This window comes from Mirounga leonina, unplaced genomic scaffold (assembly GCF_011800145.1).
Source record: "Mirounga leonina isolate KUSES-001 unplaced genomic scaffold, KU_Mleo_1.0 Mir_129, whole genome shotgun sequence".
In the NCBI taxonomy this organism is placed as follows: domain Eukaryota; kingdom Metazoa; phylum Chordata; class Mammalia; order Carnivora; family Phocidae; genus Mirounga; species Mirounga leonina.
The window spans coordinates 998,180-1,015,802 of NW_023270323.1; the positions used below are offsets into that span (position 1 = coordinate 998,180).

A 17,623-nucleotide genomic window follows, 5' to 3' on the forward strand; every position below is an offset into this window, starting at 1 on the left:
CTGTGCAGAGTTTGCTTGAGAGTCTCTGTCCCTCTCCCTCTTCCCATCCTGCTCGTGCTCTTTCTCTAAAATAAATTAGTAAATCTTAAGAAAAAATTCTTGTAATAATATCTGTTGTTGTGTTCTTATGGACAATGTATGGCATTAAATGCTTCACCTATATTATCTATTGTAATCATTACAATCTTAAGAATTGGTTGTTACTATTTCCAGTCAGGCGAAGAATCTACTCTGAAGTTTAGAGAAGTAAGGTGATTTGTGTAAGGTCACACAGCTAGTAGGTAACAGTGCTAGGATTCATATCAGGCTGTCTGACTCTAATGCTTGGGCTGTTAATCACTTTAGTTTCTTATTCTTTCTTGAGGTTGTGTAAATTTCAGTGAAAATAAGCTTCTCTTTTATTTTTAAAGAACTTTCTGCCCCTTTTTTTGTTTTGTGATATAAATAGTTGAAATATCAAGGGATTTGAAATTTTAAAGATGTTTTATGTTAAATATAATGCACAGGAAACTTTTTTGGGTGGTTATTTATTTATTTATTTTAAAGATTTTATTTATTTATTTGACAGAGAGAGACACAGCGAGAGAGGGAACCCAAGCAGGGGGAGTGGAAGAGGAAGAAGCAGGCTTCCCATGGAGCAGGGAGCCCGACGCAGGGCTTGATCTCAGGACCCTGGGGTCATGACCTGAGCCTTAGGCAGACACTTAACGACTGAACCACCCAGGCACCCTGGTGGCTTTTTATTTAAACTAATATAAATCCCACATCCTATATTTTTTGGAGTCATTATTAGTATAGGTTTATTATAATGCTCTGAATTGGAAAATGCACAACTAACATAGATGAATACATTTTACAAAATTTAGAATATATTGGCTTAACATATCCAGATGGTCTTATTGCATACCTTTTAAGTAGACAGTGTTGGTGTAAAATATTCTCTTTGCTCATATAAACAATTATGTATTTGAAACTGAGAGCTCCTCAATTTTTCTGACTTTTCTAAAGGAAAAAGACACCTCATTATGAAAATATTAACATCAAGAAAGATAAACAACAAAATTATTGCTTAAATCTCCCACGATTTTATGAAGTAATAATATTGCAGGAGGAAAAAAAGGTAAGTTGAAATGTAGCTATTTCATCTACTTTCTATATTTTAAGATCACTGACTCTTATAATTACAAGGTTAGAGTACTCTTAGATCTACTCTGCCTGGTAGCTAGTTGTTATTCAGTGAATGTTATTGAAGGAACTATACTTAAAATCTCTATCAAGTGATCACCATCTCTGCTTGAACACCTCTTGTGATAAAGGACTCACTAGCCCTAAGGTTTATTGTTTCAGTAGTGGACAACTCTGTTTCTTATAATTTCCTTCTTAAACTGATCTAAATTTGCCTGCCTCCTGCCTACTTTTTCTCCCTTTTCCTGTGACTTCTTTTCAATCCCCTTTTCAGTCTTTTTCTAGTAAGGATAAATGCTCCAAATATTTTTGACATTGTTCTCATTATTTAAATTCATGATAACTTATTTTTCTTTGAAGTTATCTGCGGATCTTCTTTAATTTTTGAGTCTCCCTCTTTCTCTCTCTCTCTTTTTAATATGATACTAGAACTAAGCAATATTCTTGGTGTAGTCTGATTTGTACATAGTAGGATTTTCATTTTCCTTCTTCTGGATAGTATATATTCATTAATATAAAACCCAAGATTTCATTACATTTTTTAAAAAAATTTTATTATGTTAGTCACCATACAATCAATACAACATTAGTTTTTGATGTGGTGATCCATGATCCATTGTTTTCATATAAAACCCAGTGCTCCATGCAGTACATGCCCTCCTTAATACCCATCACTGGGCTAACCAATCCCCCCTCCCCCTTCCCCTCTAAAACCCTGTTTGTTTCTCAGAGTCCATAGTCTCTCATGGTTCATCTCTCCCTTCAATTCCACCCCCCCCATTTTTTCCCTTCCTTCTCCTAATATCCTCCATGCTATTCCTTATGTTCCACAAATAAGTGAAACCATATGATAATTGACTTTCTCTGCTTGACTTATTTCACTTAGCATAATCTCCTCCAGTCCCATCCATGTTGATGTAAAAGTTGGGTATTCATCCTTTCTGATGGCTGAGTAATATTCCATTGTATATATGGACCACATCTTCTTTATCCATTCATCTGCTGAAGGGCATCTCGGCTCTTTCCACAGTTTGGCTATTGTGAACATTGCTGTTATGAACATTGGGGTGAATATGGCCCTTCTTTTCACTATATCTGTGTCTTTGGGGTAAATACCCAGGAGTGCAATTGCTGGGTCATAGGGTAGCTCTATTTTTAAATTTTTGAGGCACCTCCACACTGTTTTCCAAAGTGGCTGTACCAACTTGCATTCCCACTAACAGTGTAAGAGGGTTCCCCTTTCTCCACAACCTCTCCAACATTTGTTGTTTCTTCCCCTGTCCATTTTTGCCATTCTAACTGGTGTAAGGTGGTATCTCAATGTGGTTTTGATTTGGATTTCCCTGATGGCTAATGATGATGAACATTTTTTCATGTGTCTGTTAGCCATTTGTATGTCTTCTTCAGAGAATTGTCTTTTCATATCTTCTGCCCACTTTTTGACTTATTTGTTTTTTGGGTGTTGAGTTTGAGAAGTTCTTTATAGATCTTGGATACCAGTCCTTTATCTGCAGTGTCATTTGCAAGTATCTTCTCCCATTCTGTGGGTTGCCTCTTTGTTTTGTTGACTGTTTCCTTTGCTGTGCAGAAGCTTTTTATCTTGACGAAGTCCCAAAAGTTCATTTTTGCTTTTGTTTCACTAGCTTTTGGAGATGTATCTTGAAAGAAGTTGCTGTGGCCGATGTCAAAGAGGTTACTGCCTATGTTCTCTTCTAGGATTTTGATGGATTCCTGTCTCACATTGAGGTCTTTCATCCACTTTGAGTTTATCTTTATGTATGGTGTTAGAGAATGATCGAGTTTCATCCTTCTGCATGTGGCTGTCCAATTTTCCCAGTACCATTTATTGAAGAGACTGTCTTTTTTCCATTGCATGTTTTTTCCTGCTTTGTCAAAGATTATTTGACCATAGAGTTGAGGGTCCATATCTGGGTTCTCTAGTCTGTTCCATTGGTCTATATGTCTGTTTTTGTGCCAGTACCATGCTGTCTTGGTGATCACAGCTTTGTAATATAGCTTGAAATCGGGGAACGTGATGCCCCCAGCTTTGTTTTTCTTTTTCAACATTTCCTTGGTGATTCGGGATCTTTTCTGATTCCATACAAATTTTAGGATTGTTTGTTCCAGCACTTTGAAAAATGTCATTGGAATTTTGATCAGGATGGCATTGAAGGTATAGATTGCTCTGGGTGGCAGAGACATTTTAACAATGTTTATTCTTCCAATCCATGAGCATGGAATATTTTTCCATCTTTTTGTGTCTTCTTCAATTTCTTTTATGAGTGTTTTGTAGTTCCTAGAGTATAGATCCTTTACCTCTTTGGTTAGGCTTATTCCGAGGTATCTTATGGTTTTTGGTGCTATTGTAAATGGAATCGTTTCTCTAATTTCTCTTTCTACAGTTGCGTTGTTAGTGTATAAGAAAGCAACTGATTTCTGTGCATTGATTTTGTATCCTGCCACATTACTGAATTGCTGGATGAGTTCTAGTAATTTGGGGGTGGAGTCTTTTGGGTTTTCCACATAAGGTATCATGTCATCTGCGAAAAGAGAGAGTTTTAGTTCTTCTTTGCCAATTTGAATACCTTTTATTTCTTTTTGTAGTCTGAATACTGTTGCTAGGATTCTAGTACTATGTTGAACAATAGTGGAAAGAGTGGGCATCCTTGTCGTATTCCTGATCTTAAGGGAAAGGCTCTTAGCTTTTCCCCATTGAGGATGATATTCCCTGTGGGTTTTTCATAGGTGGATTTTATGAACTTGAGGAATGTTCCCTCTATCCCTATACTCTGAAGAGTTTTAATCAGGAAAGGATGTTGTATTTTGTCAAATGCTTTTTCTGCATCAATTGAGAGGACCATATGGTTCTTCTCCCTCCTCTTATTATTGTGTTCTATCACATTGATTGATTTGCGAACGTTGAACCACCCTTGCATCCTGGGGATAAATCCCACTTGGTCGTGGTGGATGATCCTTTTAATGTATTGTTGGATCCTACTAGCTAGGATTTTGTTGAGGATTTTGGAATCCATATTCATCAGGGATATCGGTCTGAAATTCTCCTTTTTGATGGGGTCTTTGCTTTGTTTGGGGATTAAGGTAATGCTGGCCTCATAGAATGAGTTTGGAAGTTTTCCTTCTGTTTCTATTTTTTGAAACAGCTTCAGTAGAATAGGTATTATTTCTTCTTTGACTTTTTGGTATAATTCCCCAGGGAATCCATCAGGCCCTGGACTCTTGTTTTTGGGGAGGTTTTTGCTCACTGCTTCAATCTCGTTACTGGTTATTGGCCTATTCAGGTTGTCAATTTCTTCCTGTTTCAGTCTTGGCAGCTTATAGGTTTCCAGGAAGGCCTCCATTTCATCCCGATTGCTCAGTTTATTGGCATATCGTTGTTGATAATAATTTCTAATAATTGTTTCTATTTCCTTGATGTTAGTTGTGATCTCTCCCCTTTCATTCATAATTTTATTAATTTGGGTCCTTTCTCTTTTCCTTTGGATAAGTCTGGCCAGTGGTTTATCGATCTTATTAATTCTTTCAAAGAACCAACTTCTAGTTTCGTTGATCTGATCTACTGTGTTTCTGGTTTCTAATGCATTGATTTCTGCTCTTATTTTAATTATTTCTCTTCTAATGCGTGGCTTAGACATCGTTTTTTGCTTTTTCTCTACTTCTTTAAGGTGTAGAGTTAGTTGGTGAATTCGGGATTTTTTCTATTTTTTTGAGTGAGGCTTGGATGGCTACGTATCTCCCCCTTAGGACTGCCTTTGCCGTATCCCATATGTTTTGGACCGATGTGTTTTTGTTCTCATTGATTTCTATGAATTGTTTGAGTTCTTCTTTGATTTCCTGGTTGACCCAAACATTCTTGAGCAGAGTGGTCTTTAGCTTCCAAGTGTTTGAATTTCTGCCAAATTTTTTCTTTTGATGGAATTCCAGTTTTAAAGCATTGTGGTCTGAGAATATGCAGGGAATAATCTCAATCTTTTGGTATCGTTGAGACCTGATTTGTGACCCAGTATGTGGTCTATTCTGGAGAAAGTTCCATGTGCGCTTGAGAAGAATGAGTATTCTGTTGTTTTAGGGTGGAATGTTCTGTAAATAGCTATGAGGTCCGTCTGGTACAATGTATATTCAAAGCCCTTGTTTCCATGTTGATTTTCTGCTTAGATGATCTGTCCCTTGCTGAGAGTAGAGTATTGAGGTCTCCTACAGTTAATGTATTGTTATCAAAATGAGTCTTTATTTTGGTTAACAGTTGGCTTATGTAGATGGCTGCTCCCATGTTGGGGGCATAGATATTTACAATTGTTAGATCTTCTTGTTGGATAGACCCTTTAAGAATGATACAGTGTCCTTCTGTGTCTCTAGTTACAGACTTTAGTTTAAAATCTAATTTGTCTGATATAAGAATTGCTACCCCAGCTTTCTTTTGAGGTCCGCTGGCATGGAAGATGGATCTCCATCCCTTCACTTTCAGTTTGGATGTATATTTGGGTTCAAAATGAGTCTCTTGTAGACAGCATATGGATGGGTCCTGTCTTTTTATCCAATCTGCAACCCTGTGCCATTTTATGGGAGCATTTAGGCCATTCACGTTGAGAGTGATTATTGAAAGATATGAATTAATTGTCATCATGTTGCCTGTGAAGATGTTTTTATAGATTGTCCCTGTAAATTTCTGTTGTATATCACTCTTGGGATCCTTCTCCTTTTATAGATCCCCCCTTAATATTTCTTGCAGGGCCGGCTTAGTGGTCACATATTCTTTCAATTTCTGCTGGTCTTGGAAGCTCTGCATCTCTCCATCCATTCTAAATGACAGCCTTGCCGGATACAGTATTCTTGGCTGCTTGTTCTTCTCATTTAGTACCCTGAATATGTCTTGCCAGGCCTTTCTGGCTTGCCAGGTCTCTGTGGAGAGGTCTGACATTATTCTGATGTTCCTCCCTCTGTGTGGAAGGAATCTCTTCCCCCTAACTGCCCTTAAGATGGTTTCCTTGGTTCTAAGATTTACAAGTTTTACTATTACATGCCAGGGTGTTGGCCTGTTTTCCTTCATCTTGGGAGGAGTCCTCTCTGCCTATAGGACATGAATGTTTGTTTCATTCCCCAGATTAGGGAAGTTCTCAGCTACGATTTGCTCAAATACATCTTCTAGTCCCCTCTCTCTCTCCACTCCCTCCGGGATTCCAATTATTCTGACATTGGAATGCTTCATGGTGTCACTTATTTCTCTGATTCTATTTTCATGGATTCTGAGTTGTTTTTCCCTGGCCTCCTCTTTTCCCTTTTTATCTATTATATTGTCTTCCAGGTCGCTTAATTGTTCTTCTCCCTCAGTTACCCTAGCTGTTAGATTATCTAGATTGGATTGGATCTCATTGATAGCCTTTTTAAGTTCTGCCAGTTCAGCTTTCATTTCTGCCGTTAGAGACTCTATGTTGCCATTAATTGATTTCTCCATTCTAGCCATTATCTTCACAATAGCTAGCCTGAATTCCATCTCTCACATCTTGGTTATATCTGCATCCATTTGTAAATCTGCAGCATAAGTCATAATCTCTGAGTCTTTTCTATTTTGGGGGCTCTTCCTCCTAGTCATTCTGTTGATGGGTGTTTGAGGGAATGTATAGAGTCCAAATTATTGACCGGAACCCAAACAAGATGCACCTGTTTTCTTGGAAACTTAGGGTTGCTGGCCTCTTGTTTTCCCAGCCTGTCTTCTGTGGGAGGGGCCTGTCGCGCTGTTATTCAGGCAACCCTGTTTGGGCAGAGTTGCCCTGCCCCCCCGTGGCAGGGAATGGGCTCAGCAGGAATCAGTTTTTGAGGCTTTTGTTCTCTGGTGGCTTTCCGTGGTGGCTTTCTGCGTCTCTTCCACGAGTCAGAGCAGAAGATACCATTTCCAACCCTCTGCCTCAGAGCAGAGAGACCGCAGTCTGTTCTTCAGTGAGCCCTCCAGGCCACACTGTCTCTGTTTCTGTCCGTGCTGCTATAAACTGCAGCGTCCTGGGTTGCGCACCCCTCCGCAGCACTCCCAGTCCTGCCTCCAGGTCGGAGCCCGTCTCTGCCCTTTGTGCTTCTAAAACCGCCAGCCGCCCCCAGTTTGCAGGTGCGACCCCGCCGCTCCGGGATTCCGCCCTGGGGGCTGCCCTAAAATCCTTTCCCCGCTGCTATCATTTTGCGAGTCTGTGCCCCGTCCGCAGCGCGTGAGGTTGTCACTCACTGGTGGTGCAGGATCCCCATGGCCAGGTACCCTTCCGCTGCTATTTATCCTCCGATATCTTCCTGAGGAATCACAGCTCCCTGCTTCGTACCTCGAAACCAACCACCTGCGATATTCTGTTTGTAGAGATCCAGATCTTCTTACATCTCAGGCTGGTTTTGTGGGTGTTCAGCGTGGTCTGGTAGATATCCAGCTCAATTCCAGAGACCAGTTGAAATAGGGTCCCCTACTCCTCTGCCATCTTTCCTTCCCTCCCTTCATTACATTTTTTTATAGGTGTGTTTCAGTTTAATCTTTTGGAACTTGTAGGCAAATAAAACCATAGACTTTTTTTCCCCTTCAATATATTATTATATTTAAACATGAGAACCTGAACAATGGAATATTAGACAACTATAAAAAAGGATGAAATTTTGCCTTTTGTAATAACATGGATGGACTCGGTATTATGCTAAGTGAATTAAATCAGAGAAAGATAAATACCATATGATTTTACTCATTTGTGAAATCTAAAAAATAGAACTTATGAATAGGTAAACAACCAAAAAGCAGAATCAGACCTAAAAATACATAGAACAAACTGATGATTACCAGAGGAAAGGAGTATAGGAGGTTGGGAAAAATGGGTGAAGAAGAATGGGAGATAAAGGCTTACAGTTATGGAATGAATAAATTAGAATAAAAGGGACAGCATGGGGAGTATAGTTAATGATATTGTCATGTTGTATGGTGACAGATGATAGCTACTCTATTAATGTATAGAGAAACTGAATCACTAGATGTACATCTGAAACTAATATAACATTGTGTTTTCACTATATTCAAGTAAATAAAAAACCTTTAAGATTATAGAATAAACATTTTAAAATGGATCACTTAGAAAAGGATAAATAATTCTCAGCTGAAAAATCAGTGACTATTCACTAAGAATTTTCTCTGCATTTGATTTCCTTGGTCTTCCCCTGAATATCAATCAGCAATGAGAAATATTGTTTCTAGAAATGAAGAGACGCAGTAACAGAATAATACAATAGAATTGATTTTATAGAATTACAATTACAAATCTCAAACAGTATAAAAAGTGTTAATTTAGAACCATGAGAGATATAGTCTGTAGTTTTCTCTTCTTGTAATGTTTTTGTTTTGGTATTAGGCTTATGCTGGCTTCATTGAATGAGTTGGGGGTATTCCCTCTGCTTCTATCCTTTGAAAGAGTTTATAGAAATTGATATAATGTGTTCCTTAAATGTTTGATGAAATATACTGGTGAACCCACCTGGGCTTGGTACTTTCCTTTTTTAGAAGGTTATTAATTACTGATTCAATTTTTAAAATAGATATAGCCTATTTGGATCATTTGCTTTTTTCTTGTGTGAGTTTGGGAAGATTGAGTCGTTCAAGCAATTGGTCCAATTTATCTGACTTATCAAATGTATGGGCATAGAGTTCATAGTATTCCTTTATTATTCTTTTAATGTTTATGGGATCTGTAGTCATGTCCCCTCCTTCATTTCTGATATTAGTAATTGTGTCCTCTCTTTTTTTCTTAGTTTACCTGGCTAGAGACTTATAGATTTGCTTGATCTTTTCAAAGACCCAGTTTGGTTTCATTGATTTTCTCTATTCATTTTTATGAATTTTATTGATATCTGTATCAATTTTATTGATTTCTTCTCTAATTCTACTTTTTTTTTTTTTTTGCCTACTTTCAATTTAATTTGGTCTTCTTTTTTATTTTCCTAAGTTGGAAACTTAGATTTTCATATGTGCTTTTATTGCTATAAATAATATCAATTATATCTATTTGATTGATGGTGTTATTGATTCCAACTATGTCTTTACTGATTATATTGTATTATATTATTATTATATTTATTATTATATGCCTGCTAATCTGTCCATTTCTGAGAAAGGGGTGTTGAAGTCTTCAACTGTGATAGTGGATTCATTTATTTCTACTTGCAGTCCTATCAGTTTTCCTCATATAGTTTGCTGCTTTGTTGTTAAGCACATACACATTGAGAATTGTTATGTCTTCTTGGAGAACTGACCTCTTTATCATTATGTAATGATCTTCTTTAGCCCTGATAATCTTCTTTGCTTTGAAGTCTGTACTGTTTAAAATTAATATATCTACTCTTGCTTTGTTTTGATTAGTGTTAGCATGGTATGTTTTTCTCCACTTGCTTTCAATTTATATTTGTCTTTATATTTAAAGTGGTATTCTTATAGATAGCAAGACTACTATACAAATCTTTTATAGTGGGTCTTATTTGTTGATCCACTTTGACAATCTCTCTGTTTTATTGGTGAATTTAGACCATTGACATTCAAGGATTATTGATATAGTTGGATTAATATCTACCACATTTGTTACTGTTTTCTATCTGATGCCCTTGTTTTTTGCTCCTATTTTTATCATGCATTCTTTTTCTGCCTTTTGTGTGGTTCTCATCTGTTTTTGCCTTCTATTTTCTTTATTCATTGGAGCACTTAGTATATTAATCCTACTTGTTTTAAGTTCCCCATCTGATGATGGCACTCTCCCTGCCATGTTTGGCTCTGGTGCTTGCCCTGTTTCTTCTAATTTTTTGCTTTTTAATATTTGTTGTAATTTTCTCTTAATAACTGGATGTCTTAATTTGTTTAGGTTACTAGAACAGAATAGCATAGATTGGATGGCTTATAAATAAGAGAAATTTATTCCTTATAGCTCTGGAAGTGTGGGAAGTCCAAGATGAGGTGCCAGCAGATTCAGTTCTATTGAGGACTCACTTCCTGGTTCAGAGGTCATCTTTTTGCTGTGTCTTTACATGGTGGAAAGGGTAGGGAGCTATCTTGGATGCCTTTTTTTTTTTTTTTTAAATAAGGACACTAATCCCATTCATCAGAGCTCTGCACTCATGAGTTAATCACTTCCCAAAGGTGAAACCTCCAAAAACCATCATATTGGGAGAAAAGGTTTAACATGAATTTCAGGGGATATAAACATTCAGTCTATTAGGTAAAGGAACTGTTGCAAATACGCCTTTTATAATATGGTGGTAAGGTATGGGGAAGGGGAAGAGTTCTATAGTTCTATGATTAGCTCTCAGTGTCTTAGGGAGCCCGTGCCTCTGAACTGGACTCTGAACTTCAGAAGTGTTTCTCAGTTTTTCCTCTCTTAGCTGGGTTAGAATGGCCAGTGTGGGCTGGAGTTAGGTATTTCCTTTGTCTTATATATGGAAGGCTAGAGGTGCCTGGAACTGGGCATTTCACTTCCCTAGGTCTATTATGTACTGACAATGCTCTAGTAGGTTGGGCTCTGGTTAGTTTGATTTTCATGAGAGCTTGCTCTGGTATATTTCAAAAACGTTTCCTTTCCCTCTTCCCCTGCCAGATGCGTGAAAGGGTTTTTCTCCAGTATTTACTGTGAGAACCTAGTTGAGCTCCTGGAAGTAAATTAGAATTATGGAGTCCTCCCCTATGATGGGGCCCACGGAGTTTTTAACTCTTAGACTTGTCTGCACTGAGACTCCAGCAGTTCTTCAGTTATAGTTTTGGTATTCCTATACTGGCACTGGTTTCCACAGTGTTTTCTACTTTTAAATCTCTGCTATGGTAAGCTGTGATGACCTGTATTCACTTGTCTGTCTCTCCAATCTTGTGGGCTGTGGTTTGTCCTGTGTTTTTTGATCTCTCATGGATCTAAAAAGAGTTTGATTTTACATTCTATTCAGGTTTCTACTTGTTAGGGAGGAGTAGCAATATCCAAGTTCCTTATGTGTGGAACTGGAAACTGGAATTTAGGAAATTAGGTATTTTGTTTTTGTTTTTGTTTTAAACCAGAACATTTATTGTATGACTAATTATTGAAATCCTTAAGATGAACTAGATGGTGCAACAGCTGCCTTCTTGGGTGTAGGTGTTGTTTCTTCACAAAATCCATGCCTGAATCTGTGGTATACAACTTTTGGGGACCTCGTTTGACCAGTCCTAGTGGTATTTCATCTTTTAGCCTTGGCACTCCAGTTATTCTCTCTCTTCTGCTTGGCAGGGTAGCAACATTTGCAACAGGTCTACTTCTGAAGATGTGGTAGGGCTGAGGGCCATAGTAGTGGAATAATGTGTACTTCTTATTGTGATGCTTTCCAAATGATGAGTCCCCTTTGTTATCTTGTTTCTATGGTTGAGACCAAAGAGTGGAAATGAATCTTTTAAACATAAAGTATTTTCTGGAAGTCACATCAATAAGATGGTGAAATAGGAGTCCCAACACTTATTTCCCTCCATAAAAAAATAGTAACAAACAATAAACAACTACATACTGATGAAAATAGCTCTGGGAGAGCTTAGAGTATAATAAAGAAGCTACAGAAACCCTTAGGAGCTCAAAACTCAGGATGGCCACATAGAAAAGTTTAAGAGGCATTTTACCTGCTTCACACCATCCCTCAGTCCATCATAGTTTGATGCCAAGAAGGATCCCAATGTGTAATTTCCCACCATGCATGAATGGAGAGGAGGAGGACACTAGCAGCCCTTGTCACCACTCTGGACATCTGAAACTTATGCTACTGAGGATACCTGTAGTCTTCACTGATGCTTAACCCAGCCAATGGAGCTGCCTGGAGTCCATGCCATTGTGCCTCCCCCTGGAGAAGGAGGCATCACAGTTCCTCCATTCTTCCAGGGCTGGAGCTGCCACTCATGTCCCATAACTATGTACACACCCAAGACCCTGGCTCTGTGGCAGCTGTATGTGTACCCATCTTGGACACCAGCACCAACACTGCAGCAAGTATACTCCTGTACTGGACCCAGCTCCAAGAGTTGAATAAAATGTGAGGTTTAACAGAGATAGAAATCACAAAAAAAGAACTAAACAGAAATTCTGGAGCCGAAGAATACAATGAATGAAAAGAAAAATGCAATAGAGAGCTTCAATAGTAGACTCATTCAAGTAGAAGAAGGAATCTGTCAACTCAGAGAAAGTTCGTTTGCAATTATCCAATCAGAGGATAAAAAAGATGAGAGAATGAAAAAGAGTGAGGAAATCTTACACCATTTATAGGACATCATGAAAGAATCAACATATGCACTTTGGGAGTCTCAGAAGGAGAAGAGAGAGAAAGGAACAGAAAGAAATAATGTCTGAAAACTTCCCAAATCTTTGGAGGGAAGTGGTCATCAATATTCATGAAGCTCAAAGGTCCTGAAATAGGATCAACCCAAAGATTGCACTGACACATTATATTTAAATTGTGAAAAGTCAATGACAAAGAGAATTTTTAATGCAGTAAGAGAAAAGTGATTCATCACATCTAAGACTCTCCCCTCCCCAAACTGTTTCCCAAGAATATAAGTTGATTTCTCAGTAGAAAGCTTACGTCCAGTAGAGGGTAGGAAGACGTATTCAAAATACTGAAAGAAACCACTTCCATATAAGAATACTATACTCAGAAATATTGTTCCTTAAAAATGGAGAGAAAATGTCTTTCCCAGACAAAGAATAACAGAGAATTTGTTACTCTTAGACCTGCCTTACAAGATATGCTTAATGGATTTCTTCAAATTAAAATGAAAACATGCTAAATATGAGCATGAAATCTCATAGGTAAAAGTAAATCTATAGGGGCACCTGGGTGGCTCAGTCATTAAGGTTCTGCCTTTGGCTCAGGTCATGATCCCAGGGTCATGGGATCGAGCCCTGCATTGGGCTCCCTGCTCCATGGGAAGCCTGCTTCTCCCTCTCCCCCTGCTTGTGTTCCCTCTCTCACTGTGTCTCTCTCTGTCAAATAAATAAAATCTTTAAAAAAAAGTAAATATATAAACATACATAGGTGAATGTAATAGTAAAGATGACTTGTAAATTGCTTTAACTTAATGTGAAAGTCAATAGGTAAAAATATTTTTTAATGGTACACAGTATAAAAAGAAACTGTCTACAAGAGTACAAACTGTATGTGTATATGGAAGTAATAAAAGATTAGTGTTTTTATATGTGGTTGAAGTTATCAAAATAAAATGGAAGGTCATAATTACAAGATATTTTAGGCAACTCTTGAGCTAATCATAAAAAAAAAATTGTAATAGGTACATAAAAGAGAAAGGGAAAAAAAACCAAAACAAATCAAATCAAGTAACAAAGTAACACAAGAGAAGAAAAGAAAGACTAAACAATTATAAGACACAAAACAATTTTTAACAATGGCAATAGTAAATTTCTCACTTATCAATAATTACCTTAAATGTAAATGCATTAAATTTGCCAATCAAAAGGCCTATAGTGCCTGAATGTATAAAAAAAAAAAAAAACAAGATCCAGTGATATTCTGTCTATAAGAGACACACTTTAGAATTAAAGACACACATAGGCCAAAAGTGAAGGGATGAGAAAAGGTGTTTCATGCAAACGATGATCAAAAGAAAGCTGGGTTGGCTATATGTATGTCAGAAATAATAGAATTTAAATTTAAAATGTCTCTTTTGGCAAAGGTCAATATATAATGATCGAAGGGTCACTTCAACAGAAAGATATAACAATTGTAAATGCATTCAATATCAGTATACCTAAATATATAAAACAAATATTGACAGATCTTAAGGCAGAAATTGACAGCAATACAAAATAGTAAGGGTCTACAATATTCCACTTTTAATAATGGATAGAACATCCAGACAGAAAATCCATACAAAAATAGCTGACTTAAACAATATTATAGACCAAATGGATCTAACTGACCTATGCAGAAATTTCTACCCAAGAGCAGAATACACAGTCTACTCAAAGGTACACTGAATATTCTCCAGGATAGATCTCATGAAAGGTCATGAAACAAGTCTTAACAGATTTAAGAACATCAAAATCACTCCAAGTATCTTCTGATCACAGTGGAATAAAAATAGAAATCAGGAATGGCAAGAAAATGGGAAAATTTACAAATATGTAGAAACTAAACAATTCTCTTAAGAATCATTGGGTCAAACAAGTATCTATCAATAGATGAAAAAGAAATACAATACGTGCACGTGCATGCACATGCACACACACACACACACACACACACTGGAATATTACTCAGCCATAAAAAGAATGAAATCTTGCCATTTGCAACAACATAGATGGACCTAGAGAGTTAAATGCTAAGTGAAATTAAATAAGTCAGAGAAAGACAAATACCATATGATTTCATTCATATGTGGAATTTAAGAAACAAATTAAAAAAAGAAACAAAAACATAGACTCTTATAGACAGAGAACAAACTGGTGGTTGCCTGAGAGGAGGTGGGTGGGGGGATGGGTGAAATAGGTAAAAAGGGATTAAGAATATACTTGATGAGTGCTGAGAAATATATAGAATTGTTGAATTACATCATACACCTGAAAGTAATATAACACTGTATGTTAATTACACTTGAATGAAAAAAGTCCTTTAAAAATGAAAAAGAAAGTAAAAGGAAAAATCATTGAGTCAAAGAGGAAATCAAAAGGAAGTTTAAAAGGTATTTTGAAACAAACAAAAACAACATACCAAATCTATGGACTGCAGCAAAAGCTAAGAGGGAACTTTTAGTGAATAATGCTTATATTAAAGCAGAAGAAAGATATCAAACAAATTAACTTTACACCACAAGGAACTAAAAAACAAGAACAAACCAAGCCCAAATTAACCAAAGGGAGGAAATGATAAAGATTAGAGCAGAAGTGAGTCAAATGGAGAACAACAAAAAAGAATGAAACATTTGAATTGGTGTTTTAAAAGATAAAATTGACAAACTATAGACTAAGAAAAAGAGAGAAAAGACTCATAAATAAAATCAGATGAAAGAGTAAACATTTCACTGGATACCTCAGGAGGAAAAAAAGAGGATTGTAAGGGACTATTATGAACAACTATACCAACAAACTGGACAGCCTACAAGAAATGAATAAATTCCTGGAAACATACAACCTAGCAAAACAATTAGGAAGAAATAGAAAGCCTGAACAGACCAGTAACAAGGAGCCTGAATCAGTAATAAATCTCTTAACAAAGAAAAGCCCAGGACCTAATATCTTCATGGGTAAATTTTACCAAACATTCAAAGAAGTTTTAATACCAATCCTTAAATTCTTCTAGAAAGTAGAAGAGGGAATGCTTCCAAACTCATTTTATGAGGCTAGCATCACCCTGATACCATAACCAGGCAGACACTCCAAGAAAAGAAAACTGTAAGCCAATATTCCTGAAGAACATTGTTGTAAAAATCCTTAATAAAATGTTAACTGTTGAATAAAAAATCTAACAGTGCATTTAAAGGATCATACACCATGGCCAAGTGTGATTTATCCCAGGGATGCAAGGGTGGTTCTAACTTTATGTAGTTTGCCTCCTTTTCCTTTAAAAATCAACTCTGTGAAAACAGTTTTGATAAAGTAAGAATATATGAGGTATCAAAGAACATTTATAATGAAAGGAGATAATATGAACATGATATTTTCTTCATAGTATAATATAAAACTAATAAATGTTTTGTTCAAAGTGATTTTTTCCCACAACTTTTTCCATGAGACTATCCTGACCTACATAGTAATAATAAAATAATTTTTCATTTCTTTACCCTATAAATAGTATGAGGAATAAGGTCTTAAGATGAATGAACTAGTTGAATAGGATCTTAATTGTACATGGCATTTCTCAATGCTTTTTTGTCTCTTCAAATATCTGCTTCTAATATGGAGAAATTTTTAACTTACATTTTGAGGTAACAAGGGAAGATGGAGTTTTTTTCCATTTTTTAAAATCTAATTTTTTTGGCTTATATAATGCTAAATGGTAATTTCTCAATGATTGTTAGACTGGATTTGGAACATAACATTTTGTAGTCCCTCTCCCACAACTTAAGAGCAGTTGCAAGAAGTATGATTTGGGAAAGTTGATAAATTTGGTGTGGGATAGGCTGACTAGCTTCATTCCATTTTTTTGTTTCTTTAAATTCAGCTGATGCACTGACTCCTACAATAGATGGTACATAAAGATTAGTTATAGGTAGTGATTCCTTAAAACTCTCTAGATTGCTCTTTACTTATATGGAGCCCATTGCTCTTTCTCTTGTTTCCCTCGATCTCACTCAGATTTCTGGCTTATATTTACACATTCATACTCCTCTTTTTGGCATATTAGGCTTTGGCTTCCCTCTATGGTTTTTATGTTTTCACATCTTTACAAAGTTCTTTCTCTGAACTCTCTAGGTCTGGCTAATCCAGGGCATTCCCTTCCCTTTACTTCTGTAGAAGGGGAAATTAACACATACCAGAAGAGAGGGTGTAGTCTTGTCAGATTTGTTTCTCAACATATACTTTTTTTCCTTGTCATTTAGAGTTTATTTCAAAATGCACTTATTTTTGATTTTGACTTGGTTAGATTTTAGTTCTTTTATTTCTCCAGAAAGGGTTTCTCTAATATCTTCCATGCTTTTTTCAAGCCCAGCTAGTATCTTTAAAATCATCATTCTGAACTCTAGTTGCAACATCTTACTAATGTCCGTATTGATTAGGACCCTGGCAGTCGGTACTGCCTCTTGTTCTTTTTTTTGAGGTGATTTTTTCCATCTTGTCATTTTGTCCAGAGGAGAATAGAAGAATGAGAGAACAAAATGCTAACAGGGTAACAACGTCCCCAGAGAAATATACACTAAACAAATCAGAAGAGACCTGAAACCGGGGGAAAAGAAAGGGAAAGAAAAAAAAAAAAAGAAAAAAAAAGAAAAAGATAAAAACAAAAACAAACAAACAAACAAAAAACCCAGAATATGATCAAATATGATCAGGCTGGTGCACAGATCAGTGCCACACACTAGATTTTGGGCGTATTTTGGGAGGCACTTTCTTCTAACAGAAGAATTTTTTAAAACAGAAAACAGAATTTTTAAAAAAATTTTAAAGAAAGAAAAACTTACATATGTACAAAAATAAGGGTTAATACGATGAAGGGATGGAATATGACTGTAAAGATGAAAACTATAAAAGATTTTATAAAAGGAATTGATAAGTTGGTTGAAAAAAGAAAGAAGAGGATAAAAAAAAAAAAGGAGAGAATGTGATCAGGCAGGAGACCAGAACAAAGCCATACGCTAGAGATTTAGGGTATATTTTGGTCTGTTAGAAGAAACTGTATCCCCAAATTTTAAAGAGAGAACAACTTATATATATATATATATATATATATATATATATATATATATAAG

The 17,623-nt window shown here is 36.4% G+C and overlaps 1 protein-coding gene and 1 pseudogene across 1 annotated transcript in view; one reads left to right on the forward strand and one right to left on the reverse strand.

Moving 5' to 3' along the window:
* The window catches only part of STPG2 (sperm tail PG-rich repeat containing 2), a 318,597-nt gene that overhangs the window by 39,829 nt on the left and 261,145 nt on the right, over window positions 1-17,623 (forward strand). The window contains exon 5 of the mRNA XM_035005555.1: window positions 1,009-1,120. Within this exon, the coding sequence (XP_034861446.1) occupies window positions 1,009-1,120 (112 nt within the window). The remainder of the gene's footprint in view (window positions 1-1,008; window positions 1,121-17,623) is intronic.
* Window positions 11,275-11,902, reverse strand: LOC118010306 (annotated as a pseudogene).